Here is a 27,803-nt window from a genome sequence, read left to right as displayed (position 1 = left end):
CATAACATTCATGGGTTTAGAGTGGTCATTAAGAATGGCTGATCTGAAAGATATCTTTATAAGCACTAGGTAAAAAGTCGAGGGGTTTCCCCTTTGCCCACCTGAAATGATTGGAGTAGGTGAAAGAACTCTTGAGCATGCTGTGAACCAGCACTAAAATGTCCTCTGTAAAGCTAATATTATAAGAGAATTTATAGTGATAATCACATTTGACACATTTGGTCTGATAATATTTAATTTTTGTTGCACACTTCATATCAATTAATTTTCAGTTTTACCATTTGAGAAAATTCTCATTATAAATACTTGTTTGTCGTATGATGAATAGTAACAGTGAAAGGATTTTCTCTTTAAAATTTATTTGCTTTCTGCTTTCATTACTATTTTCAAGAGGGCCCTGTTACTTGTATTCACAAAGTAGCTGTTGATATCAGTGCAACTTGGCTGTTTGTGAAGCACGTTGACTACGGCATATTAGACTTACTTCAGCTGATCTTCCTGCTCGGGGGAGCACACAAAGAGTTCAGGAAGGCTTTGGCTGTCTTTGCTGACAATTCTGTGGCTTTAAATTTGGCTTTCAACTCACAGTTTCGAAGGTATTTATATTTCTGTCTCTCTAGAAATCCTCAAAAGGTGCCTTTTGCCTTTGTAACATGCAAATGGCTTTGGAGTTGGTGAGTTATTAACTATCATTTGTCAAGGCTGAATAAGTGTCCTGTCCTCTGGTGAAAAAGCCTCCGGGCAGGAGACAGAGCGGCGGCAAGGTTACATCAGCTCACCATGGCCGACAGCGGCAACATGACCTACAGTGGTGCTGTCACTCTGTCAGCCCCGACAAGCCATGTTGCTTTTACACCCACAGGACCGACAATGCTGATCACACATGGACGACAAGGACACAAACACTGTTGTAAAGATACCAAAGAGGCAGACATGATGTGTTAATGTGGTCTGTGATAATGCTGAATGAAGATGTGTTTGTGTGTGTGTGTGTGTGTGTGTGTGTGGTTAACTTGTCTTAAAGTTATGCTACACATATGACAATGTGTAACAATTGTTACTGCGGGGAACTTTATTGATTTTCTACAGCCTACAACGTATTCTCACAAGTTATAACTAGTAATGAGAAGCAAGCTGTGCTGAACCCAATGAGACATAATGTTATGGATGTCTGCCAGAATTGCATTAAGACCACAAGCTAGTGTTTGCACATCCCAATGTTATATTAAGGGAGTCAGCAAAAAATTCTGAATAGAATTTGTCTGATATTGCTAAAATGTTGTTGACCTAAATCAAATGAATGAATAAAGTCAATATATCACTTGGCAACCTACTCTCCACGGTATCCGTATGATCTCCAGTGTGGAGTTTGTTTCTGGGTGAAGCACAGACTAATATGATGCTGATGATGATGAGGACAAGAGATTATTTTGGAGGGACTGCTAGAAAAATAGAGCTCAAGCTTTTACTAACTTCCTTCAGTAGGTGGCGGTATTGAGCCACACTGTGAAAGGATTTACAGTGCAGAGTGGTAATGAGCAACCATCACTGTTTCCTGCAGCAAAGGCCATCATATCACGTGTAGTTTTTTTTAATAATTGCACTGAATGTAATCTATATGGATATAATACAGCTTGGTTTATATATGGAAGAGTAGAATATAGCCTAATCCACCTGGAGGTTGTCTGTAGTCACAAGTTAGTATTTAGTCAGTTTTCTTCTCTGAGAAATAAAAAATGTGATGTATTCACAATTTTCATTTACCCACATGTATCTGACCTGCAGAACCGAATAGTAATTTGTCAGTATCCCTCAGTTAACAGCTCCTAGTTTATGTGTTTTGATCTGTGTAGCTCTCCTTTGCTAATCCTGGTTGCGGTCACCTCTCACCTCGGGATGGCATCTTATGTAACAAGCTGGTTAAGGAAAGCACATGGGAGAAGACTGTGGTCTATTTAGCGAGGTATAGTAAGCTCATTAACAGTTACTCCTACAGCTACAAATAAACCTCAGCAATAAGAATAGTAAATTGAAGAAGTGATGGCACAAGTTAAAGGTGTTCATTTCCGGGTTTGTAGCATATTTAACTTGGTTGTCTCAAGGGCACTGAAACGTACACTAACTGTACATCAAACTAACAGTATGAAGTAGCCTACAGAGTTTTTATTACTGTGTTCAATTACACTCTCTGACATTTAACCAACCTCACCAACATACAATAGTCTCCAAACATGGAGGAAACAGCAAAGGGACAGAAAACACATCATATGTAAGGTCAAATTTGCATCAGCTTTTTGTTTTGTATGTTCACTTTTTTAAATTACATGACCTCCACCACAGTGGAAACACACACACACACACACACACACACACACACACACACACACACACACACACACACACACACACACACACACTATACTAAACTCTAACTGCCTTCCCCCATCTGTCCTTTTCCTATCAGTGAGGGTGACTCACTCTGCTCCAATAGATCAATACGCAGCCATTAAAGAAGCCAAATAATCATACAGTTGCTTTCATTCAAAGCATCTCAGTTTTTCTACCAAAGTGTAACACTTGCATAATAGTATTAGATGTTTTCCTCCTTTGCCACCCTCTCTTTTTTCCAGGCTAAAATGTGAGGCAGATCCTTCCAGTGAGCATGTGTTATGATTATAGCTGACTGTGTGTACTCTGCGGTGGTTGACACACTGTTGTCCTCCAGTGTGACACATTTAACAATAGAAACAGTCTTGCAACTTGCAGTTGTATACAAGTCGATGTATTCCTCTATTGTTTCCAGAGTGCTGGAGAAATTTACAGAATTTGCCCTTGGGGATGAATAAAGTATTTCTGATTCTGATTCTGAAAAGTAGTTTTGTCCAACTGCTTCTTGAAAAGAAAATCCTGTTTTCCACAGAACAAACTCCATCCTACTAAAATTGGACAAATGATCTTCTCTTGGCGTCCTCTTGTCCTTATGTCTAACTGTAGCCTTTGACAACACAGACCACATTATTCCGATCTGTCTGCTAAAGCTTTGGACCGGCTTCCCTCACATTTATCCAATACAAAACACAGTTCCTCTGGGAATTCTTGCTCATCCTCATCTTCCATTTCCTGTAGGCTACCCTAAGGCTCGGCTGTCAGTCCAATCCTTTCTCCATTTATTTGCCCCATTTGGCTGTATTACTCAGAAATACAATGTCTCTTTCCATCAGGATGTTGTTGACATTTAATTTAATCTCTCTTTAAAGACCCTCAAAGCTTGGTTTCAGATCTGATGTATTTCTCTATAATATCAAATATTCATTCAAATCAAGTCAATCAAGTTGTTCAAAGTTTAAAAAACCCACTCCTAGTTATTATTTATTAAGAGTTAAACGCCCAGCTTCTTCTCAGACGATGTTGGCGTGTTTTATTTTCGATCAGATTTGTTTGGCCTGCAACAAGTTCACATTTTGAATTGTTTCTAAACCACTGGTGCCCCAGTAGCTCACATGATAGAGACGTGCCACGTATCAAGGCTGAGTCCTTACCATAGTGGCCTGGCTTCGAGTCTAGCCTCGGCTCCTTGCTGCATGCCGTCCCCTCTCTCCCCTGGCTCTCCCATCTTAGTGTACCATCACTATCAAATAAAGCAGAAATGACAAAAAAAGGCATGACATGACAAATCAGTGAGAAAAATAATCCCTTATATGAACTAACTTTGCCAGAAAATGATACTTTTGTGTAGGAACTCATCACCTAAAGTGCAATAATGCAAACAGTTGATCAGATTTCAGTAGATGCCTTGCGGACATCAAATAGTGGATTGTTCAGGACATTCTCTTTATTTCATTCCACCAAACTCAACCTCTGTTATTACTTACCTTGGTCATTTTAAATCCACCATTGTTTTCATCTATATTTACTACCTACCTTCGGGGCCAGGCAAAATGCTGTATTTGTTGGTGCGTTGCAGCCACCTGTAGATCAGAGGAACAGTGTGAAACCAAAGGCAGGAACTTGTATAGCGTTACCTGCATGCTTGTGTGCATGCTTGTGCATCCTCGTGTGTGTGTGTGTGTGTGTTTGTGTGTGTGTGTGTTTTTAACCCAGAGTAAGTAAAATATCTATGCTGTCCTTTCCAAACAAGTCAATTGCTTCATATTTAGGTATCACTCAGGATTCTCTGTTCAGGCTCCACAACGATCCAGAACAGACTTCAGACTTCAGAAAAAGAAAAAGTATTATCCCTATTATTTCTTCCTGTCACTGGTCCCCTTTTAATATTATATTATATTTGAATAAAAAGCACTGCATGGTCTCATCTCAGCATACAGAGTGTAATACTGAATTCCTTTCCCGAAGAAACCTTTATCAGGGCTTTTATTTGTCGCTCATTCAAGGACAGAATCATGAGGTTCAGTAACTGACCAAAAATGATGGAATCCTCTTTCCCTAATTAGATTTTCCTCCTGTCCATTCATCAGTTCAACAAAAGACTTAAAAAGACTCTTTTCCTTTTTAGCTTTTTTTCTGTGCTTGACCTCTTATTTTTATCCTGTGTTTGTCTGTATGTCCGTGGGTGAGTGATGTATTTGTCCCACTTTTTGGATTCATGTATTTTTCTTTGCTCCTCACTGTCCTGTAAAGCTCAAGTCCACTAAAAATATAAAAAGAGATTAAATCAAATTTCAATGAACATACAAAAAAATGTCCACCAACACACACAAATAAAGGGAATTCTATTTTTTTAAGCATGTCACAATTAACATTTATACTATGTGAGACCTTGTATAACATGTATGCATTTGGCTTTAATGTGTCTGCTCAAGGCAAGCTGAGAGGTACTAAGGCATCAGGGGACAGATGCCATGTGACCATGGTTGCAGGGATTGGTTTAGTGCAGATGTGACATCAGCAAGCCTCCCACTCCCTCCCTCCTCCCCTCTCTCTCCCAGTCTTTCTCTGCCTCTCTCTCTCTGTAACGCTCTGCTTTTTTTTCTCCTTTGCCTTTCCTCAGCATCCCCCCTCTCAGAGATGGCGTGTGTCGCTGCTGCTCGGGCGTTGGTGGCCTAACGTGCACACAGAGAGGACCCCCATCCCCCGATTTGCTGCATATTCTTTGGGTGTCTCTTCTCACTGTATCGTCTGCCGCTGCTGCTGTCTCTTAGCGCTACCCCCACCCAACCTCCCTGTGCGGGTGTCTGGGAGTTGGGCCCTTGGGGGTGGAGGGAATCAACATCGTGCTTCGCTGGGGAGCTGTGCAGAATTAGCTATGCCCTGCCCAGGCATCCTCTGACCGGCTGGATTTCTTCATTTCTGTCCGCCTGCGCACCAGAGGGCAACGTAGGATGAAAATCTGCAATCATGATGCAAGGTAAATCTATGCACTCCTTCTCCTCCTTTATTTTCCATGTTTTTCCCCTGTGTCCTCTTTCTGTCCTCTTGTGTCCTGCTGGGACATTAAAGCTAGTGAATCCAGTGAGATGAACTGAGCTATATGCATGGCCAGTGTGACAATGTGACCCATTGTGTGTGTGTGTGTGTGTGTGTGTGTGTGTGTGTGTGTGACGTCGTTTGTGACAAATTGAGATGCATGTGAGATGAAAGTGAAGGTGTGTGAGGTGTTTGAATGCAAAGGAAGAAGTGATAGACAGTAGTGTACTTGCACTTGTGATGTACTGTGTGTTTACACGTGTCTGTGCATGTCTCCGTTTACATGTACAGATTATAGTTCTGTCTTTTTACACTATGTCATATTAAGGCGCATGTGAGGGGAAATCCGAGCAGTCCGGGAAGCTGCACTCATTCATTCCTCTGCTGCTGTTGCTATTGGTGGATAACATTATGTCATGCCAATAGGACAAGCGGTGCTTAAACCATACATTATTTGGTGCCTGTGTTGCATGAAGCAAAGTAAAGGATGTTGTACCAAAGGTAATGGTGGTGGAATAAGGTAAAGTACATCATGTGGTGGAGGAGCTAAATCATAGATCTAACCCTGCATGACAGATGCTAGGCCTTTACTATTCATTAATGCCAACGTGGTAATGGAAGGTGGCTATTATTAGCAAAAGGCCTGCAGTCAGCCTGCCATGATATTGTACTCAGTTCACAAGCTACACAACAACGCAGATGTCACATGCTTATCGTAGCCTCTGTTAGTTACATGCACATTGCTAATTACACAGTATAGGCTGTCAGGTGTAGTTAGTGACATGTTTTTTGGATTCAAACGTGGCTGCTGTACATGTACTGCAGTAAAACCTTGTTGTCAGCATGTAGGTTTATCATCTCTGTAACAAATTAACTAAATGCATTATCTCAGGAACATTGATTATTTTTTTTATATATATTTTATATTTAGATAATCTCTGTGAAATGAGCATCTTAGTCTTTGATAAAATTTGTTCAAATTACCCCTTTTTGAATTGTAAGTTTATAACTATGTGTCAGGTTTATCGACTGTGGCTTGACATCACACAAGGTATCTACCAGTGCTTTTGAATGTTTCAACACTGTAACTACAAATCATACATACTTTACATACTTTACACTAATGCTGACCCTATAAAAAAGGCACAAGGTAGACTTATTTATTATTTTACAACACAGGGTTGTATAGCAAGATACAATTGTAGTTCACTTTATACTATTCACAGAAAGCAAATGTTATATACAAAATGATATACACTAGATGAATGGATAAATAACAGGTCATAGAAATTAAACTATTTTACATGGTTGAGTACTGAGGATGAATTAAGGAGTTTTACAGCCTTAGGAAAGAAGCTGCTCTGTAGTCTAGTGGTACAAAAGCAGAAACCTCTGAATCTCATGCAGCGTGGTACCAGTAATCTTCTGAGCAGTTTTTCCTGCTGCAGAGCCCTCTAGTCCTGGGCCGTGCACGTCCTATGCCACTTTGTGATGTCTCTAGTAAGGATGCTTTCTATTGCTCCTCTGTAAAAGTGACCAAAGGTTCTCTTTGATGCTGATTCATGGGTACATAAAACTGTTCACCTGCTTCACCTGTCTCCAACTCCTTTTTCCTAAATTCAACAATCAGCTCCTTGGTTTTGCTGACATTGAGCAGTAGGTTGTTATCTTTGTTCACTCTGCAAGATGATCAATTTCCTCCCAATATGTATTCTCATCGTTGTTTGAAATCCAGCCGATGATGGTGGTGTCGTCTGCAAACTTCACAACAGAGTTCTCTCTATGTCGGAGGATGCAGTCGTAGGTGTACAGCGTAAACAGGAGGGGGTTGAGCACACAGCCCTGGGGGGCTCCGGTATTGAGCACTAGTGTGGAGGAGGTGTGAGGTCTGTTTGTGAGGATGCCTAATATCCCAAGCCAAGAGTGCTAAGTTTGTCAATCAGTTTCATGGGAGAGATTGTGTTGAATGCTGACATTGATTTTCTTGTATGATAATCAACTTGCCAACCTTCTCAAGATAGGCGATCCACTACATGGACACAATTAAAGGATGCACCGTGCGTAATCCAGCCACATTTTAAAACCAATAATAGGGGAAGTTAGACATTGTAGAAGCTACACAACAACGCAGATGTCACATGCTTATCGTAGCCTCTGTTAGCTACATGCACATTGCTAATTACACAGTATAGGCTGTCAGGTGTAGTGACAGCCTATACTGTGTTAGCGACATGTTTTTTCGGATTCAAACGTGGCTGCTATACATGTTCTGCAGTAAAACCTTGTCAGCATGTAGGTTTATCATCTCTGTAACAAATTAACTAAATGCATTATCTCAGGAACATTGATTATCATCTATTTAGATAATCTCTGTGAAATGAGCACAGCTGAGAAGTTAGACATTATAGAAAAGGGAGGAATTAAAGTATAATATATATAAAAAGTATTAATCGGTAGGTGGTGATAATTTGTTTGCCAACTACCAAATAAGAGGTTTAGTCTGTAACTTACACAATGTTAAAATCTCTTCTACAGTTTCAAACTATCAAGTAAAAAATAGAATAAAGGTAAAAACAGCAATACATAAAAGAAAATACTACACATACAGGAGGCACGCAGGTACTCACATTTCTTGGTGTGCCTTAAATTTTTTTGTTAAAGTGTAGAGACTGGAGTGCATGCAAAGTCTACAGTTTTTAGCAAATCTGTCCTGGACATTGTTCAGAACTAGTTGGTCCCAACCTTGGCTGTGTTGCTCTTTTGTTTCCTCTTTGTTTCAAATCTCTATCACTGGCAAATGAGGCATGGTGTTGTTAAGCAGGCAACATTACTGTGGCAGAGGTTGGTGTGTGAAGAATGGCAAGAGTTGAATTTACACACCTATGCACAACTGACCACCAGCATGGAGAACTGATAGTCTGTCTGTTTTAGGAATGTACAAGAATTGTGGGAAGCAGTGACAGAAGGGACTGTTTCTGGAGGTCTTGTCACTAGTTTGTTCAGATATTTATTGGAAATTGTGAGGGAGTCTTTTCAGAGCTGTGTTTTCAGAAAACCATACCCACAGGATGAACAGTCTGAAGTTTCATTCTTGGCCTTATAAATCATAGTTTGACAAATAAAAGTCAAAGTCCACTTGCGACATTTCTTCTGGACCTTTCATTCACATCTGATAGCACTGTTTTCCCTATGATTTTTTTCAGCAGGGGCAGGCCTAACCCCCCACAGAGTTTGCTTATCTGGACCATTATTTCACGATATAGCTGTAATTAGTTGGCTATTATTATGAATAGAGAATAATGTTAATGATGAATGTTCTTTTAAACTGTAAAATCTCTCTGACTTAATGTCAAGATGAAATTCATAACACGGTGAGATAGATGGGGACAAATGGCTGTCTAGAAATTTGGGAATCGGTCTGAACAACTAAAAGCATGATACTTTGCATTTGAAACCTTATTTTGAAAGTGGAATGATGGTGCTAAAGAACAATCACGTTATGCTATAGTGAAAAAGCAGAAATGTAAAGGACATGCCGTTTGTAGTCAGCAGCTTATTTCTGTGAATTAGCGAGAATAAGATCCAAACTTAACTAGATTGCTAATATCAATAATTACAAAAATCCCTCTGTTTAATGAGTGTTGTAGGGCTCTCCTCAGGCAAAATTTGTAAATGGGTTTCAAAAGCAACAGTCCTACTCTGATGCGCAATGTGATCAAACTGCACAATGTGATCAAAGAATCTGATTGTGATCTGACCAGGATCTATTTCTACTCCTTATTACACAAGACACATTCTGGTTAGGACTGGACAGAAGGCTGGCTGTTCAGAGCTATCTCCACTGATGAAGAGCCATGATGCAGGAATAATCTGTGCTATTGAGAAGCCCAGCTAACTACCAATACATCACAGGTCCTCACATGTCCATAGGTTTATGAATGTTGATCAAATGCCGGGACGCGCACACGATTTATTGTGAGCATGCTTTATTGTGAGCATGTGTTAAAGTGTCCTTATAATCAATTTGTTTAACAAGGGAGAAAAAAAAGTCCACAAGACATTGGGATTGATCTTACAACTCCCCCAGCTGGAAACCAACTGAGCAAAACATGCATACGAGTACCCTAGAGTTTGAACTTATTTGGCTATGTTCCAACCTGCCATGTAACTGATGCCAGACTTATTTGCCGAAACTGGTGTAGTCCTCACCATGAAAATTTCACATAAATCAAATGATTATTGTCACACAGGGCTTAATTCCTGTTGCCAGTAGGTGGCGCTATGTCGGAATATCAGCATGTAGATGTCTGTCACTCTTATGGAACATGCAAAGTTTTGTTCATATTTGACCACAATAACTTCCTGTTTCATTGTGAATTATCAAAATTCACCACCTTGCCACAGACAAGTCATTCAACGAAAAGTTTTGTTAACTTTTCATCATTCGCCATTGCACTGTCCAAATTTGAAGTCAATTTGACTGATTTTGTAGGAGGAGTTTGTTAAAGTACGGACCCTGTAAATGGCGAGAAAGGCCCTATATATGCACAGTAAATTCAAAATGGCAGTCTTCCTGTTGGGTTTAGGGTATGTCTCCAAGTCCCATATCAGAAGTAAATTTTCTCCACTTTTGACAAGTGTGCAAAGTTTTGTGATATTTCAAGCACATTTAGCCCCTCAAAAATGTTATTAATTTCGGTTAAGAATAATTCCTTTAGTTTCGTTTCAATAGGGTCCTCACAGCAGTCGTTCCTCGGTCCTGAGAAACATAAAATTGCCTTTATACATTTAACCTGAGGGTAGCCGAAGGATTGTCAATATCAATTAACTCTTTAAGCTTCATTAAGTCTCAAAAAAGGTTTCTAACAACAAACAGTGAAGTCTAGAGTCTCCTCCATCTGTCTGTTTTGTACAGACTTTCATAATCCCACTGACTTTGGTGGTCCTTTAACATCATGATAACTTCTTCCATATTCATAAAATTCACCAAGACAAAGTTAATTAATCCAACTCTTAAACTGTAATCTAAAAACTTGTACTAACTCCTGTCAGTCCTGCTGTTACAGACATGTCTGAACTTGTCTAGTCTATTGCTTATGGGTAATTGTGTTTCTTAAAGGCAGTAAAACGGCTCTAAAAACATCCATCCATCCATCCATCCATCGTCAACCGCTTATCCTGCGTATAGGAGCCAATCCCAGCTGACATCGGGTGCAAGGCTGGGTACACCCTGGACAGGTCGCCAGTCCTCTAAAAACATAAATATTGAATAAACAACAAAATGAAATAGTTTAAAAAAAACAAACTACTGTCCTTATCTAAACATGTGAAGCAAGCCACACAGCATACTTTAGAAGCAGGCTCTGTTATTAACATTGTTACAAATGTCCATTTGATTTTGAATGTTCCAGTTTCACTTCAGTTCTGTAAATGGTGAACATGCTAAACATCAATTGTGTGTAAATTATAACGGAAATGATTAAAATGATAAAGTTGTGATTAATCAATGATAAGTTACAACATTACTCTAAGTAACAACCAAATAGTTACACATGCCCCAGGGTCGGTGTAAATAATAAAAGATCACAGAATTATAATCACTAATGGTAAAACAACTGTTTTTCTTACACACTGCATATTTTTTTCATTGACTGCATGTCATTTTGCAGCATCGTAATCCAGTGGAGACTTAATTTATTGATATTATATATGATACCAACTCACTAACTCACCGATTTATTTTGGAGAACTTACACATAGCTGGTAGTGCAGTGTGTTAACATTGTTGTAAGCATGTTAGCATAAGAATTTAGCTCAAAGCCCCACTGTGTGTAAGTACAGCATCATAGATTGCTAGTGTTGCTACAAACTCTTGATATAAATTTGAAATCATCTCATCATTTGAAAAAAATGACTTTAGTTTAGTTTTTATTCATTGTACATTCATTGTTTTGTCGATCCGTATTACATACAAACCAACAATAAAAGTGCAGATGAAGCATCACACAAGAATTTTACCCTGCAACACGTATGCAGAAACAGTTTTGGCTTTGCTTTGCACGCACTGAATTGTGTCTTTCTGTTGGTTTTCCCAGTCGTCCTCAATCGAGTTCTGCATGGTGCCAACCGTTAGTGCTGCAGGGGTCTTGGCATCCAGTTTAGCTGATGGATTACTGTGGTAGATCTCTCCCCACTCTCCCACAAATCTCGCTAATGAAGTGGACACACTAATCAACCTTTGCTCATGTTTTCTTTCCATTTTATATAGTCAGGGAATGTACACTTAAGGGGATTGCGTCTGCACTGTTCACTTTATGTGGAGGCTTTCTCCAGAGGTCCAGGATGTTGTGTCCTGAATCAATTCATTCATTTATATCAACTTATTGGGGTTTCTTGTATTTCCTGTGTATCCACAAGAACAGTTTCATCCTTGTGTTACTGTACATCAGCCTTCTACTCTTCCGTGTTATTTGCTTTTAAGTGCATTTTAATGACATGACAGTTAACTTTATATTAGGCTTTAAAACTTTTAATTAATTCTTCATGATGTTGTTCTCCCTCTCTCACTCTGTCTGCACCAGGACTAAAAAACCGAACAAGGAAAGCCCTGGGCTTACGAAAGAGGGACAAGGATACAGACACAACGTGAGTTTGCTCAGACTCACACGCAAATTTTTACAACCATCCAACTCTGAAAGCAGCTTGTAATTACCTAAAAACTCATATGGTTCTGACCGAATCGTCTCTCTGGCATTGAGTACCAGAAACTCGAATTGCAAAAGTACTGAAAGTTGGCCTTTAGTGTTTGGTCAGATTTGTAATCTTTTTAAAATGTTTTTACTCATTGTCTGAATTTTATTTAGGTAAAGTTCTTTTACTGCTGTTTGTGTTTTGACATTTAACATTTGTGTTGAATTTTGACTTCTTTTGTACAATGGAAGAAAAGGGTATTGCAGAAAAAACATGTTTGTATTTGTCGAAGTAATTCTGACAAAAGTTTTATAATCAGTACCAAAACTCAGATATTGTATTGGCGCTAGTACTGAATTATTTGAAACGATACTGTGCCCTGCTTTGGAGATCCCTGATTTAATGATAAAAATTGAATGATATTATGATATCATTTATTTCTTCTTTCTTGTTACTTCAAGCAGGAGTTCACCTGACAAAGATGGAGCTGGAAGCGGAAAGAGAGGAAATGTATGTCCGTTTTAGATTTTCAGTTTAAAATATGTTTATGCCTTTAAAGGAAAGTTCTTGTTAATTACTACTTGGGTCCCATTTTGTTTTAGTTTTGGCCATCATTTCTTAGTTACGATAAGTTTGTACACACCACAGTAATTGACGAGTTCTGGAAAGGCGACGATGTCATTACAACAAAGTCTGACGGGGCAAGAAATATGAGAAGTCAGATAATCAGACAGGTTGCGAACAAGTCAACAGTTTATCTAAACCACTTTATTTGTTTCTAAACATTATTTCTGTAAATTGTTATGGATGTTTACAGGGTACAGATTCGCATAACAAGGGGTTTTTAACAAAACTGTGCACTGTCCATCTAACCACTCATATTTCTTGTCCTGTCTTTTTTATTGTTAGGAATTTGCCACAATTTACTTGGTGTGAGTGTAAAACATTATTTTTTACTAATAGGAATAATGAACAACACTACAACAAACCCAGATATTTGTTCATCGTTTGTTTATACAAATTGATAATTCACACTGACATTTTAATACTGACTTGTCGTTTGCTTTCTGATGTTCGCCTTTCATTATTCTGTGTTTTCTACATTTTATTGCTAGAAAAAGGCCAATGGAGCACCAAATGGTTTTTATGGGGAGATTGACTGGGACAGATATGTAAGTGTGCGCAGCCTACTACGTTTTACTTTTGGTAAATTATTTACATACCGCTTCATTTTGATGTTTCTGAGCAAGCAGCAACTTTGCAGCTTTGGTGTGAAATACTTGTGCTGTGCTGTGGCAATCAGCGTCATGTAATACTAGGTTTAAAATGAGTAAACACTGCAAATCGAGTGGGACCTGCATATTTGGTGAGTCAGCAGGAGCTTCAGCCTGGAAGCTGACCATCTCAAGCAAGACATCTGTGAAATCTGATCCACATTTATATGCAGAGCTCTTCAGAGGGAAGATTCTAATGATGCCTTTTTTACTGTGTGTGATGGACTAAAAATGACTGTCACTCTTCTCCTCCCACTTTTCAAGGCCTCCCCTGACGTGGATGACGAGGGCTTCAGCCTCCGGCCCGGTGACGAGGGTGATGATATCCTTTTAAAGCGGAAACAGTAGCAGCAGCAGTCTTGGGACTCTTCTCCTGCAAAACTATTGACCTGTTTGGCTGAGTGACTCATTGGATGAGTGCTTCTCAGCATTAAATAGGCCAAATCAATACTCCCAGCCGGACAGAGCTGTCCAAAGTTTTTGCTCCTGCAGGTGTCAGCAGCTGTATGTTTGAAATGGATTCATAGAGAGCTGGTACTGTGGAGACTTACTCTGAGCAGGATGATTTAGCTGAGAAAAGAGCAGGAGTGTCAGTTACAGCAGGTATAATATTGTTAACTGGGACACAGCACAGCGGACATCTCACTCCTCTGCTGCAGTCAGAGGTGGAAGAAGTACTCAGATCTTGCACCTAAGTAGTGTAGGTCTCGAGGATCATTAAAGGTTTATCTTATTGTATAATGTTACATCATTTTTTAATGTTACATGCTCCAAACAAGAACTGCATGATTTGCTAATTTGCAGCAATGACACTGTTCAAGATTGTATACAGTGAAACGCATAAGAAACCTTGCAATGTCCCATAAAAATGTATAGCTTTCCAAACTCATAATGGGTTGAACTGATGGACATTTTTCCAGTTGGTCTACTGCCACAGGTACTATCACTAGTACTACTAAATATTAACTTACAGTCATCAGTTATAAAATGAAACAGGGATGTGATTTTTCTGGATTAATCCAGGACCTGGTCTAGTGAAATGGAAAGGATCTAGGTTGTGTAAAGTATCAAGGATGTTCGTTTACGCTCAGCTGCCAATTCCACACCTGCGCAGTGTGTACCACAGGCGCTCTCGCGCATCAGTGGTACGTAACGTGTTGGGCAGTAATAGGCCTACTGCAAAATTACTTTTCCCAGTAAAGAGTAATGTAACGGATTACTAATCCAAGTAACGGTGCGCTACTGAACGCACCATCCCTGACGTGAATGCGCGACCATGCTGCAGCTCACCGGCACTGGACTTTATGTTGTTAAAGTCAGCTGTTAGCCAAGAAGCTAAAGTATTTATTTATTTATTTATTTCAAGCAAAATAGTGTGACAACAGAAAAGATACACAATAATAATAACTTATACACTTATGCTTGAAATGGAGTGGGAAGAAGTAAAACTTATTAAACCCCACCCCAGTCTATCAAAGAATTTATACATAAAATATATAAATAAATAAATAAATAATAATAATAATAATAATAATACCTCATTTAGAAACAGTGGTGGAACTCGCCATTGGTACCGCAAAGTTTCCAAATCCTCTCAAACTGTACGACTGCTCCTTATGAGAAAACATATTTTGAATGTTCACAGGTAATAAATAGTGATTTTACAAGATCCTGCATTTTTAATAGCTTTGATTTGAGAAAGAGAGGATTTGTGTGTTCAAAATAGGCAGCCTTGTGTATAATTCGTATAGCTCTTTTCTGTAACAAAAAAAGTGACTGTATTACATTTTTGTAATTATTGCCCCATACCTCTACACAGTAGGTTAGATATGGCTGTATTAAAGCACAATACAGGGTATGGAGTGCATTAAAATCAAAGATATGCTTAACTCTACTTATTATGGCAAGGCTTTTGGAGACTTTTGTTGTTATATGTCTGATGTGGGCATTCCAACTTAGCTTGTTGTCTATCGTTACACCTAAAATTTTTATTTCCTGAACATTTTCAATGTGTACTCCGTCTATCTCAACCAGTTTCTGCGAATCAGCTTGATACTTTCCAAAAAACATCACTTTGGATTTATCTAGGTTTAAGGATAATTTTCCATCCATTTTTTAAATTTACTTAGTTCTTTGTTAATAACGCTAATCAGTCGCTCCAAACTATCATTACTATAGAAAATATTTGTATCATCAGCGTACAATACACATTTAACCAATTGAGAAACATTGAAAATATCATCAATATATAAATTAAATAATTTGGGGCCCAATACTGACCCCTGCGGGACACCACAAGCATTGTCAAGACATCCAGAAGAGAGCTCACCCATTTGGACAAACTGTACTCTGTCGCTCAAATAACTTTTCACCCATTTCCCAGCAACCCCCCGTATTCCATATCGTTCTAATTTCTTAAGTAATATATCATGATTAATGGTATCAAAAGCTTTTTTAAGATCTATAAAAATTCCTATTGCATGTTTTTTGTTTGTTAGAGCCTTCGATATTTCTTCTGTGGCGTCAATTATGGCCATCGAAGATGTACAACTGGAGAACAGGGAGAGAGAGGTATTTTCGACAGCTGTAAGTAACGTTATTATCATTACTGTGTCACAGTCTAAAATGCAAAGAACATTGTCGTCCATTGTAAACTTTGTGTGACCAGCAAAAAGTTTTCAACCGCGAACAGTTCTACATTTATTTTTGTGGTAGATCACATCAGACTTTGCTGTGTGAATGGTTGCTTTTTAAGTCGTCCTTATGTTAAAGGTTTTGGCACGTTATTAATTAATATCTTGTGAATGGTTGTGACAAGGTTTAGGCTATATAAGGCCTTTTCACAAGGGTCGCTCCGCGCTCCTCATCAACAGACAGGCAAACAAGCGCTCCGCGAGGTAACCATGGCAACGGCTTTTGTGTGACTGGCGCGATCCCGTTAAACTGTCGCGGTCGTTCTCGTCTCACGCACACGCCCGCCCGCTTCCAGAGCTGAAATGTCAAATTTTTTCCTACAGTTTCCAACAGATAGAGACTGATCAGCTGTTTCAGTTTCCTGAAGAATATGTGTTTCTTTAACAGGCCACCAGGCAAACAAAACAGGCAACAACCTTTGCTGCTGTCTCTTATTCATTAAAAATCATCTATTAACTTCAACTGAACTAATTTGAAAGTTAGTATTTACATTATTTAGTTATAGACTCAATTATTTCATGTTTCATGTTGCACATTTAGCTGTTGAAGTTTGGTAGAAATGAATACAAAATAATAATTATTATAGAGAGGTTGCGATGGAGCAGTGGATTAGACCCTTGTCTTTGATTCCCACAGCAACACATCCATTAAATAACTTATTGTCATGGGTCCTGCTTTACCTTCCATGTTAGAGCCACCGCCAGTTTAATCGGGATGTCGGGTGGTCTCAGTATATTTTCCTGCTTTTTTGCTCTTTGCCAATCACATGCCTGATGAAAAGCCAACTATGAACTCACAGAAGGGCAAAAAATCGAGGGCAAAATTGACCAAATTGCTGAAACCTGGCCTAAAACGGCCTATATTTTATGTTATATCTTGCTTAGCTCTGTTTTCGCAAGACCAGAGTAGCAAAACAGCCACATCAAAACAATATATCGATGTAATTTAAAATGTTTTCCGGTATGGGTTGTGTCGTCATTAGTTGCACTAAAGAGATGTTTCTCTAAATAGCCAAAGTTGGATGTTACTTACCAGAAACATTCCGAGTTCAGCTTCAAACCGCATTTCTTTACTCGCGAAGCGTTGTCTGCAGCAGTGGAAAGCCATGACAATATTTAATCTTGTAACAGGCTAGCTGGTTAGCATGCTAACTTTAGTAGATATTGCCACAATTCAGTACATAGATATTTTGACATAATATCAGAATTGTTACTTCTTCAAATTATGTTGATAATGTTATATTTTCTGAATGTTGTATCGAGATATATCTTATATTTATATCTCACATATTGTACCTTTAAAGTACGGTACTTAAGTAAATGTACTTTCCTCTACAGGCCGCAGTGTTGTTCTGCATGTTGCACACACGTGAATTTGAGAAGAAATATATTTATTTTTGAAGGTCATGTTATCTTTAAATTCTTTAGAAGACTGAATTAGCCTCCATGTTTCACACTATTTATTGCTGTTATTTTACATTGTCCTTGACACAAGATCACCAGCTTGCAAAGGAAAGCAGTTTTTCTCCTCCAGCGACTCCGAGGACGACGAGGACAGCAAGAAAAAGTTCAAAATTAAGATCAAGCCGCTGGTGTCGGACAGTACCAAGTGTGTCCCTCCATCTATGGACGAGCTAAAAGCCTCAGTAGGAGGCCTGGCACTCTCCCCATCTCTGGTGAGCGTTGTGTGATCAGCCCTGTTGTTCTGCTGCAGAGGACTGAAGGGCACAAATCACACACACACACACTGCTGTTCATATTTTGAAATAGCTGGTGAATTCTCTCTGTCTTAATCTTACCTCTCTGTGTTTTTGTCTTTTCTTCTCACTTATCTGCGGCCATCTTGTAGAAGAGAAGTCCGGTAAGCCTGCCATTCAATTTTACATCTGTATCACTACCAGCAGGGACTGCATGGCATGAATTCCCGTTGAAATGGTTGAGAGAGTTCCTGTGATAGTTCACTTATAAATTGCCTTTATGGCTTCACCCTTGTTTCTGCACGGAGTTTCTGTCTCACAAGTCTTAGTGTCCTTTCTAGGCCTCAAATGACCTCACTTCTTTTTGTTGACTTATTTTCTGTGTAGCTACAGCTTTACTTGAACCTGTCTAGCAAAGTGACTGTGTTACATAATGCACTGTAAACATAACACACACAGAGCTCCAAACCTATTGATTTGGTCTCAGTGGAGCGTACATGCTAAGCGACCTGCTACATTCAGTGTGTGCCGCTGTGCGTGGTGGTCGTAGGTATTGTCCTCATAATCTTGAGGGTGTTATGGCTCATGTTGCATTATTAAGGCTTTGCGGTGCAAGTAAAGAGGTGTGGTGTGTGCAGTTTTTAGTTGGTGTCCATTTGACTGATTTGTCACTCACTCTCTGACCCAGGTCTGTTCTCTCTTCCCTTTTGCTGGTCTCAGAGACGCAGCCCGGTAAGTTTCTTACACCATCTGCTGGCTGTTTCAAGGGCAACAGCCTGACACTCAGTTTTCTAATCTCTGCTACATGACCCATTTTTAATAAATACAGTGCAGAAAGTAAAAAAGCAAAATAAGAATAATCCATCTAAATCAATCTAAATCAATTGTGATTTAGTATTAAGTATCAAGAAAATCTTAATTTCCTTAAAAAAGTAAAAAATATAACAATGTGGTGACAAAGATATATGCATTTCCGATGCAAATCAACTTGTCTTAATATGACTGATCTACTGATCTACCACAAAAAACATCATTAAAATTGAATGAAACAATAAAATGATTTGTTTGTATTGTATATTTTCACAATACATTGTCGGTATCCTCAATTTGTGTTGTGTGATTTTATCTTTTACAGGGGCAGATAAAGAGGAATTTGTCTTGTAAGTACACCTATTTGGAAATAGTTTTTTAAAATCTAACCTCCATTCCTGTACTTAGGCACAGCAGTGCTTTGACCTAAATGTACTAAACATACTTACATCAACAATGCTAACCTGCTGATGCTTAGCAGTTACAATGTTTATATATAAAAAATATATAAAAACATATTTTTTTAAAAAGTTTGTTTGCCGTGTTGACCATCTTACTTTAGAGTGATAGCTTGCTAGCATTTGCGAAATAGCACTACTATACACTATAAAACAAAGCAGCTGAGGATGTTAGGGTATGTTATTAGTTTGGCATGAAATAGTCATAAACCAAAGTATTGAACAATTCATTTTTGCCCTGTTGGTGGCTCTTGATAAAAATTTAAGGGACCACTGAAGTGATTCATCCTGAGGGGACCACGGACATCTGTATTAAAGAGGTCATATTATGCTTTTTGGCTTTTTCCCTCTCCTTTATTGAGTTATATATCTTTGTTGGGCATGTAATTGGTTTGCAAAGTGAAAAAGCCCAAAGTCCACCCCAAAGGGAGATCCTATCTCCCACAGAAAATACTTCTCTGAACTGAAAGAAAAGAAAAGAAAAATACGCATCGTAAAATGCTCTCCAAGCGGCTAATGCCATCAAAAACACTGAGCTACAGCACACACATCCCCTCTCCTTTTCAAACACTAGCTAACATTACCCTCCAGGCAGCCCAATGGACATGAAGTTGTTACTGTGATGTAGAGAGAGAGCTCGGAAACTCTTGCTCCAGTACATGTTGCTAAGCTGGTAAGGGGAACGTAAACAGCTCAACCGAAGCTGTGTTTACTGGCTTCTCATGACCTTCCCCACTCTGCTTCTGATTGGCCAGTAGTCCTTAACCAGGAGCTGCACATTTGCAACTCCCAACAAAGATCATGTAGAGGCAAGGTGTATCACTCCATAGCTAAATTGAAGCCTTCAACACACACTGTGAAAAGAGGAGCTCCAGCAATGTGCAGTATGACAAAAATATGGTGTTTTTTGAAAATGAAACCATGTAAACCTGTTCTGGTACAACCCCTAAATAAAATGAGCATAATATGACCTCTTTAAATTTTTTGGCAATTCAATCCAATAGTTGTTGAGATATTTTAGTCTTGACCAAAGTGTTGGACTAACATTGCCATCCCTAGAAGCTGAAAGTAGGCTTTTTGTGATAGGATTTTTTTCAAATATCAAACAGAGCAGCAGTTAAGTTTTTGTTATGTTACTCATAGGTGAAGAGATTGCCAGACCCAGACGCTCCACCCCTACGCCAAGTCCTGCACCTGAGACGCCAAGGTCTGTCATTCTTTTAGCCACTGACTCAGTCTGTGTGTTACTGGTACTGCTATAGATGTGCCTTGAATAATGTTGGAGCAGGAATTTTGAAAAACGCAGAAATAGTTTTTGACTGTTGTGTGTCTCCTTTTGCAGTGACAGGTTGTCGCAGAACGTTCCTGCCTTTTTTGGGCTGCCTTCAGAGACCAAATATGCCAGATATGATGGTCTGTCCCCTATCGATCTGACATCACATGAATTGATACTAAGCATGCTTTAAAGATACTTAGCAAGGGCGGTTCACAGAGGTGACCGTTATTGTTTCTTTTGTCGTTAACCAATCACAGTGGTCCCTAGTGAGCTATGGGGAGACTCGAGACCACGCTCAGACTCCCCACTGAGCAGAAGTTTTCCAACAGGAGGTGAGCTGGCATGAATGCACCTTGCTTTATCTTTATTGGTTGAGTAATGTCTATATGTATTTGAAATATTATAATCTATTGGCCTAAATGGTCATCCTTGTTGCAGCTCCTCCTCCTCTTCCTCCAAAAAACATTCCATCAAGAAGTCATTACGGCTATCCTTCGGACTCCGCTGGTAAATGTAGCTTTTAAAACAACATTGTGTATTAATCATACAGTTAAATCTCATGTGCGCTTTGACCCTAAATGTTACCTCAAATTTCTTGCAGCTGATCTACCCAATGGAAGGGCAGCTCGCAGCTCTGCCCCCATCTACCTGAACGTCTTGTCACCTGCCTCCTACCGAGGCTCCCCTGCCCCTGAACTGGATGACGTATTCAACATGGACAGCCCCCGCACCACTGAGGACACAGTGTCTCCCAGATGGGTCACTTTCACTGACGACAGACCCCCGCCGCCTGATGAACCTGCTCCCCCTCCGCCACCGGACTCCCCTCCCCCAGACACCCCCTCATCTACGCCCTCCACCCCCTGCCTCTCTCCAGGACCACCACCAGACGAGCCCCCGCCTTCGCCTCCACTATTTTCTCCCGGGTCTCCTCCTGTTTTCACGCCACCAGACTCACCCCCCTCCATCATGCTCGGCCCTCCTCCTCCGGATGAACCAGCCCCTCCCTTGCCTCCCAACTTCTCCCCACGTAATTCACCTCCTCTGTGCCTCGACGAGGATGCGATCGATGAGGAGGTCCTGCAGTTTGCGGAATTCTCTTCGTCCCCTGCCCCCATCAGCCCTGTGCCACCTCTGCCAGCAGACCGAAGGTCTCCTCGGGCAGGAGTCACATCTCCCCTGGTCCTTGGGGGTATGGGGGGAAAGAGGACTCCAGAGGGAGCATACCTGAGAGATGATATCCCAGACTTAGTGGGTTCACCCAGAGAGCTGACACCGAGCTTTAGGGGCACGCCCCCTCCTCTCCCTCCAACCACCTATAGGTCTATTATGTCTTCTCCGGGGCCATACTCAGGCAGCAGTGAGTATTCTGGTCTCTTTTCAAATGTTAAGCCAATTATGCTGCCTCCACACAAAGTTGGAGCAGTGTATTTAAACTTTGGATTGTCCTTTAGCTTGGGTTGTTTGAAAAAGTGAGCCTGACACTGCCACCAGTGCCACTAAAAGATCACACGGAAATACTTGAAACGCAGGTCCTCTTGCCTCTTTGCATTTATGTTTTGTTGGGTGTGTGAACCAGCAAAGAAATGTTTATTATCTGACTCATTTATCATGTAGAAAGTTTTCTTCAAAGCAGTTGTACAAGCTTGTAGCACCTGAGGCAGTGAAAAATGGCCCTCAATTCCAATATAATATAGCCTGCTACTTTGACTTGATTCTGAATAGTATAAAACTATTATATTAATAACCAAACCAAACCAGAAATAATGATTTCATAAGTGATGTAACACATTACATTACTGATAATGTATTAATGTATACATATTATTAATCTATAACTATTGTTATTGTAACTTGTGAGACTTGAAGTTTGTATTATGTACATGATGTACATGTATACAATATTTCCCTGGTGTAATCCTGTAAGATTGCATACGCAAATGAAAAATTGAATTCCTTATTTAAGGTCTCCTTTTTATAATACACAAGATATGATGTTGCTGTTTCTCTTGAATATTCCAAGGTGAGCGCTGACGAAGAAGCTTCAGTTCAGTGATCATAGATAGCACAGAGATCACATGTCGCGCCTCTGTTACAGGAGCCTCAGCAGCAGCATTCAGCATTCAGCCTATGTTACAGGGTCAAATGAGTGAGTATGGGCTTGTCAATGTAGGTTATCAAGTAGGCATGTTTCGCCACATATTTTTGGGTGAATCAGCACCTCCAAAAGGCTCAGCAGTGATTTTATGGCATCCCAGAACCAGAAGGACAGCTGCTCTCATTTCTTTATGCTCCTGAAAAGATTTAGAAGTAAGAGGTAAATTTTATAAATTGTTAGGTATAGTAAAATATCATAGCCCTTCAGACAAACAGAGGTTTGCTGAGCTGATAGAAGTGAATACAAATAGAATTTAAGTCACAAGTTACTGTCGGAAATACGAGGGTGTGGGGTGAGGGTGTTGGCATACAGTGCTCGCTCTGTGAACAGTGTCGTGAGTAGAAATGTTGGAGATGTTGCTGAATGAAAATCTTTCTCACTGTGATCTGAAGGCAGTGCTAACCACAGACACTGGTATGTGCCGCAGGCCCCTCGTCTCCAGCCCGTCCTGCCACACCTCAGTCTCGAGGCAGTCCAGTCCCTCCGCCTCCTCCTCCTCGACCGTCCTCACGACCGAAGCTGCCTCCCGGGAAACCAATCACAGATCTGGTACATGTGAACCGCCTTTCATTTCTCTGACTCTGTTCGCTTTTCTCTCCTTTTATGCCTGACACTGATTAATAATTTTGTATGTTCCGTGATAAAAGAAAGCATTTGTCTTCCTGTTGTTGCTGTGTTGTTCACTGTAATCAAAGTCTGTGTTGTTATGTACTGTCTCCAGTCTCGGCCCTTCAGTCCGCCGGTTTCAGGCAGCCCCCCACCTCTGGCCCCCCTGGCCCGGGCAGAGAGCTCTTCCTCTATCTCCTCCATTACCTTGCAGAGTGCAGCATCTACTCCAACCTTAGGAAGGGACCTTAACACGTCCACCGCAGGTACACTACCAGCAAGTCCTCTTGCTTGTCTTATTTTTCCTTAACTCTTACATCTCAATCTGTGTCCATGTTTTCTGTCGCTCGTCATCATGTCCTTGCCTCACAGTCTTGTCCCTCTCCATGATTCTCTCCTCCTCATGTCTCTGCTCATTCAGAGGCCTCACAGCCTCTGGTATGGTTTGACCACGGCAGGTTTTATTTAGCTTTTGAAGGTGAGTCGAGCCAGAACGCTAGTCCCACTAGTGCATGGACTGATCGCATCTGCCCTCATTTCACTGCTGTCCTGTCCATGCTCATGTTCACTGAGCCAGAATATTGCTGCCCATCCCATCCCATGTCCTGCTCACTCACCTAGAATCTGGTTTCTAGATGGATTGTTGAGTTTTGATTTTGTCTGTTTGCTTTTGTGTGTTTATACTCCCCTATCATCTGCGTATAAAACCATAGCTGAACATCTGAGCATATAGGGAATGACACAAGAGAATAGATCTAGCTACGCTAATCTAAGGGTAGATTTTAAAGGTGTCTTTTGTGTTTGCGTTTTTAACAGGGTGTTCCAGAGGACCCAGTCCGCTCACCATGGGACCTCAGGACACTCTGCCAGTGGCAGCTGCCTTCACAGAAACCATCAACGCCTACTTCAAAGGCGCGGACCCCAGCAAGTAGGCCCTCATTTCAATGTTTTGGACAATGTGACCAATACAAATGCAATGACAAGTATTCTATACTAAAGGGATTCTTAGAATGTATATTTTTTGGTCTCTGACACGTTGTCCCCCTCTGTCCCAGATGTGCTGTGAAGATCACAGGGGAAATGGTGCTGTCCTTCCCTGCAGGCATAACCAGACATTTTTCCAGCCACCCAACTCAACCCATCCTCACCTTTAGCATCAGCAATTACAGCCGACTGGAGCAGGTCCTCCCCAATCCACAGCTGCTGTGCTGGTATGAATAACATTTCAGGCACACACATAATATAAATATCTAATTATGGTGCTCACACAGTTCATGGAGTACCTTATGAGTACCTCTTATCCCTCAGTGATTCCACAACGGACAGTGTAGACACCAAGGAGTTCTGGGTGAATATGCCTAACTTGATGAGCCATCTGAAAAAAGTGGCTGAACAGAAGCCTCAGGCGACATACTACAACGTGGACATGATCAAATATCAGGTATCAAATATCTGTTTCTCTGTGTATCTAGTATCTGTCCATCTAACAATAGACTTTATCCATCCATATATCTCACTGGTTTGTGTTTCTGTGTGTCTCAGGTGTCAGCAGCGGGGATCCAGTCTACTCCTCTGAACCTGGCAGTGAGTTGGCGAGGCGATGCCACCAACACAGACCTTAGAATAGACTACAAATACAACACCGAGGCCATGGCCGCCCCAATGCCACTACACAACATCAACTTCCTGGTTCCTGTAGATGGAGGCATGGCCAAACTCCAGGCCATGATGCCCCCTGCAACCTGGTAAGGATTTGGTGCATTAAGGGCCAGCTGTAGGGGCTCATGTAGATGTGTGAAGGCCAACCAAGCACCATTTCCTACCCCTCCACAAAAATAGTGGGATGTTTAGATGCTATGTTGTAAGTTTCATTATCTTATGTTGGGTCCCTTTTTACCTCCTGTGTACTAGTAGCTGTCTAGATTGTAGTCAGAGTCTTGGTTTATATGTTGGAAACTGTATATAGCTGCTGGCTCAATGGCCAGTGCTTGACCAGTAATAGAGATATGAGTGTGTTTAAATTATTTTTGAGCTTCAGTCTGCACAGAGAACATTTAGATAATCAAGTTTTTCTGTATTTGTGTAGACATGGACTTGAGCCTAATTTATTTCCTGTGGCTTAATGCATATCAGACAACAACAATTATTTTCTCATTAAAGGAATCCAGAGCAGCAGACAATTCAGTGGAAAATCCCTAGTCTCTCTCATAGATCTGAAAATGGAGGTAAATGTTTATTTTTGTCATGTCCTTACAAAATCCTCTTGTTTAGCACACACTACCGTCCATCACTGGACTTTAATACTGAGATCTAAGTTATAGACAACTTTTTTGCCATGAGGCTAGAAGTTTATTGGTACTGACAGTCTTTAACTATCAATACTGTATCTGTGTCCTACAGGGGTAGGGGCTCTTCTGGGCCGGTTCCAGATGACAGAAGGTCCCTGTAGACCAACACAGCTGACAGTCCAGTTCACCAGTGAGGGGAGCACTCTGTCAGGATGCGACATCCAGCTGGTCGGGACCGGCTACCGGCTATCATTGATCAAGAAGAGATTTGCTGCAGGTCAGTTTGTGTGAGCTTATGGAGGCTGACTGTCTTAATTTTGAAACAAATTACTCTTTGATTTGGTCATCTAATTGCACACAGAATCTCAAGGCTGAACTCTGCTCTGACATGTTTCGTTTTGCTTCACAGGGAAGTATTTGGCAGATAATTAGTGGACCTGTTTGTGAACGGAACCAAAAGAATCAATGGCTTTTGACTGTGAAGACTATGGATCCATCCCATGTTTAGTCCATTTGACACTTTATCTTTAGCACTCATTAGAATCAGTGGTTGAGATTTAACAGAATACATAACAAACACAGAGGATATTTGACTTCATCATATTCAGCAGACTGACTGCTGCTGAGTTTATGCAAGTAAATACAAACCATTCATTTTGTGTCTTTGGAACAGCTATGAGCTTACATGGAGTAAAATATAGGGAAACTCTGATTCTTTGTTCTTGTTAACATAACTGTGGATTCATACAGTGATCCAGCCTTATTCATTGCCGTTTCCTTTGTCTAACTGGTTGTCATTGCAGATGCACTGTAAAAGATAATGTGAATAGATTATATAATATTAAATCAATCTTAAACAAGGTGGAAAAGAATGGAAAAAGTGTAGTATAGGATTGCTTTGCAGTTTTATTCCTGTAAGTTATAGGTTACATGGTAATATCTGATTTACACTGCCACCTCAAATCAGATTTTTTCCCCCACCATGTGTGACCAATCTTTATGGTTGTCTAAGCAGAATTTATTTTTCTGTGTGGACAGCCTTTGAAATGTCACAGCCCATTCTATCAGTCTTTGTGATTAAAGGTGACTGGTCAGTTCACAGTTCCAAATGACCCGCAGCGCTGGACTAACATCAGCACTCTTAATCTGAAGGTGCTTTTTATATGGAATTAAATTTGTGCTTCAATTCGGATTCGCAACTAGCTCAGTTAGCTACCGCATATCAGACGTTAGCTTGCTATCAACCAAGACAGCTAGTCTGCAAGCTAAACAAGTTCATTTTCAAAGAAATGTCCCGTCCCACAATCAGGATTGAAGCACTTATATGTAATACTATACTTTTACATGTACAGCCCTCACTACTACATTGATGGCATTTTGCCGTTAACGGGTTATGTGGACAGAGAGTTGAAACTGTCAGTAAATCAGTTACGGCACTTTGACCTGCTGAAGAACAAAATCATTACATTACCACTATGGGCACGTGCAATGCTGAGATACATTAAATTCTCCACATCACAGGATTTTAGTGGTATTTGTGGTGGTGTGTGAATGGTCAAATTTTGTAACAGTAAGGCGATACTAGTGTGACTGACAGAAGCTGCTACTTTCAGTGGAACAGTTCAGTTAATTTATTCTGTTAATGTTACAGAAATTATGTTTGAAAGGGCTTTAAGATGTAAGACACACACAGAGCCAGGTATGAGTGCCATACGGTGGTGAAAAGGAGCTTTAAGTTTCAGGAGAAAGGGGACCTGGGCCGACGATTGTAGAAGTTGCCTTTGATGCTGCTTAAAAAGCTGGCCAATTCCTTTGACCATGATCTTTGATAGAGGTCTTGACGAGTATTATCGGGGACATGACAGATTAATGAAAAGAAATGTCTATCAAAGAAGATGGCACTATTCATATCCCTGTTTTATTTTTCTTCCTTTTCCACCATGTTGAATAAATGTTTTATCATTTTCTAATAGCAATATTTAAAAACATAAGTGTAAAAAGTGTACATAAAAAGCTATGTTTCAAATATTTCTCTGGGCATATGGATGTGTCTGTGATTGTCTCTTGGTTTATTGATGTCAGCACTCATAATGCATTAGGTTCTATGTAACGACACCGCCACTCTTCATTTATTGTTTTACATGTGGGTTTCTTGTATTAAAAAAAAAGTGTTACTGAATGACTCCAAACGGTGCCGCATGAAATCTGCATTTGTCCGTCACCAGTCTTATCAATGCAATACCAATTTATCCATTTCAATGAGGTTATGATACGTGCGTTATTGTATAATTGTGCTTTGAGAGGAGACTTTTTGCCTTCACTTAAACCTCCTATCTCTGTTTTGCTGTTGTTGCACCTTCAGAAACCCATTGTCAATAAATTTGGCATGTATTCATTGATATTCCCATTCCATGCATCTGATATAGGTG

At 40.2% G+C, this 27,803-nt stretch overlaps 1 protein-coding gene and 1 long non-coding RNA gene across 2 annotated transcripts; one reads left to right on the top strand and one right to left on the bottom strand.

Annotated features, from left to right (window-relative positions):
- The first annotated feature begins 4,979 nt into the window (after positions 1–4,979).
- Positions 4,980–27,775, top strand: sgip1b (SH3GL interacting endocytic adaptor 1b). Its single transcript, XM_038718510.1, has 23 exons — positions 4,980–5,365; positions 12,006–12,069; positions 12,579–12,624; positions 13,230–13,286; positions 13,653–13,710; positions 17,582–17,757; positions 17,931–17,942; positions 18,499–18,510; positions 18,914–18,938; positions 20,190–20,253; positions 20,389–20,459; positions 20,580–20,654; positions 20,761–20,829; positions 20,924–21,682; positions 22,908–23,029; positions 23,202–23,352; positions 23,903–24,014; positions 24,142–24,297; positions 24,395–24,527; positions 24,629–24,831; positions 25,247–25,311; positions 25,487–25,651; positions 25,784–27,775. The coding sequence occupies exons 1-23, from the start codon at positions 5,356–5,358 to the stop codon at positions 25,804–25,806; spliced, it is 2,628 nt and encodes an 875-aa protein (XP_038574438.1). The 5' UTR covers positions 4,980–5,355; the 3' UTR covers positions 25,807–27,775.
- On the bottom strand, positions 17,456–18,073 carry LOC119902366. The gene is made up of 2 exons (XR_005444321.1): positions 17,881–18,073; positions 17,456–17,799 (listed from the first exon to the last, which is right to left on the bottom strand). It is a non-coding gene; the product is annotated as an uncharacterized LOC119902366 (long non-coding RNA).
- Positions 27,776–27,803: the final 28 nt, after the last annotated feature.

This window comes from Micropterus salmoides, unplaced genomic scaffold, assembly GCF_014851395.1.
Source record: "Micropterus salmoides isolate LMB-PRFRI ecotype aquatic unplaced genomic scaffold, ASM1485139v1 Ms_hic_scaffold_14, whole genome shotgun sequence".
NCBI lineage: Eukaryota > Metazoa > Chordata > Actinopteri > Centrarchiformes > Centrarchidae > Micropterus > Micropterus salmoides.
Note: the sequence above shows the minus strand (reverse complement) of the source record. Positions and strands in the feature narration are given on the sequence as shown.

Excerpts from the sequence above, each read along its gene's own strand:
- sgip1b (XM_038718510.1), top strand. Across the intron at positions 13,711-17,581 it reads GCCCGGTGACGAGGGTGATG|CAGCTTGCAAAGGAAAGCAG; the intron begins ATATCCTTTTAA and ends ACACAAGATCAC. Across the intron at positions 24,298-24,394 it reads AATCCACAGCTGCTGTGCTG|TGATTCCACAACGGACAGTG; the intron begins GTATGAATAACA and ends CTTATCCCTCAG.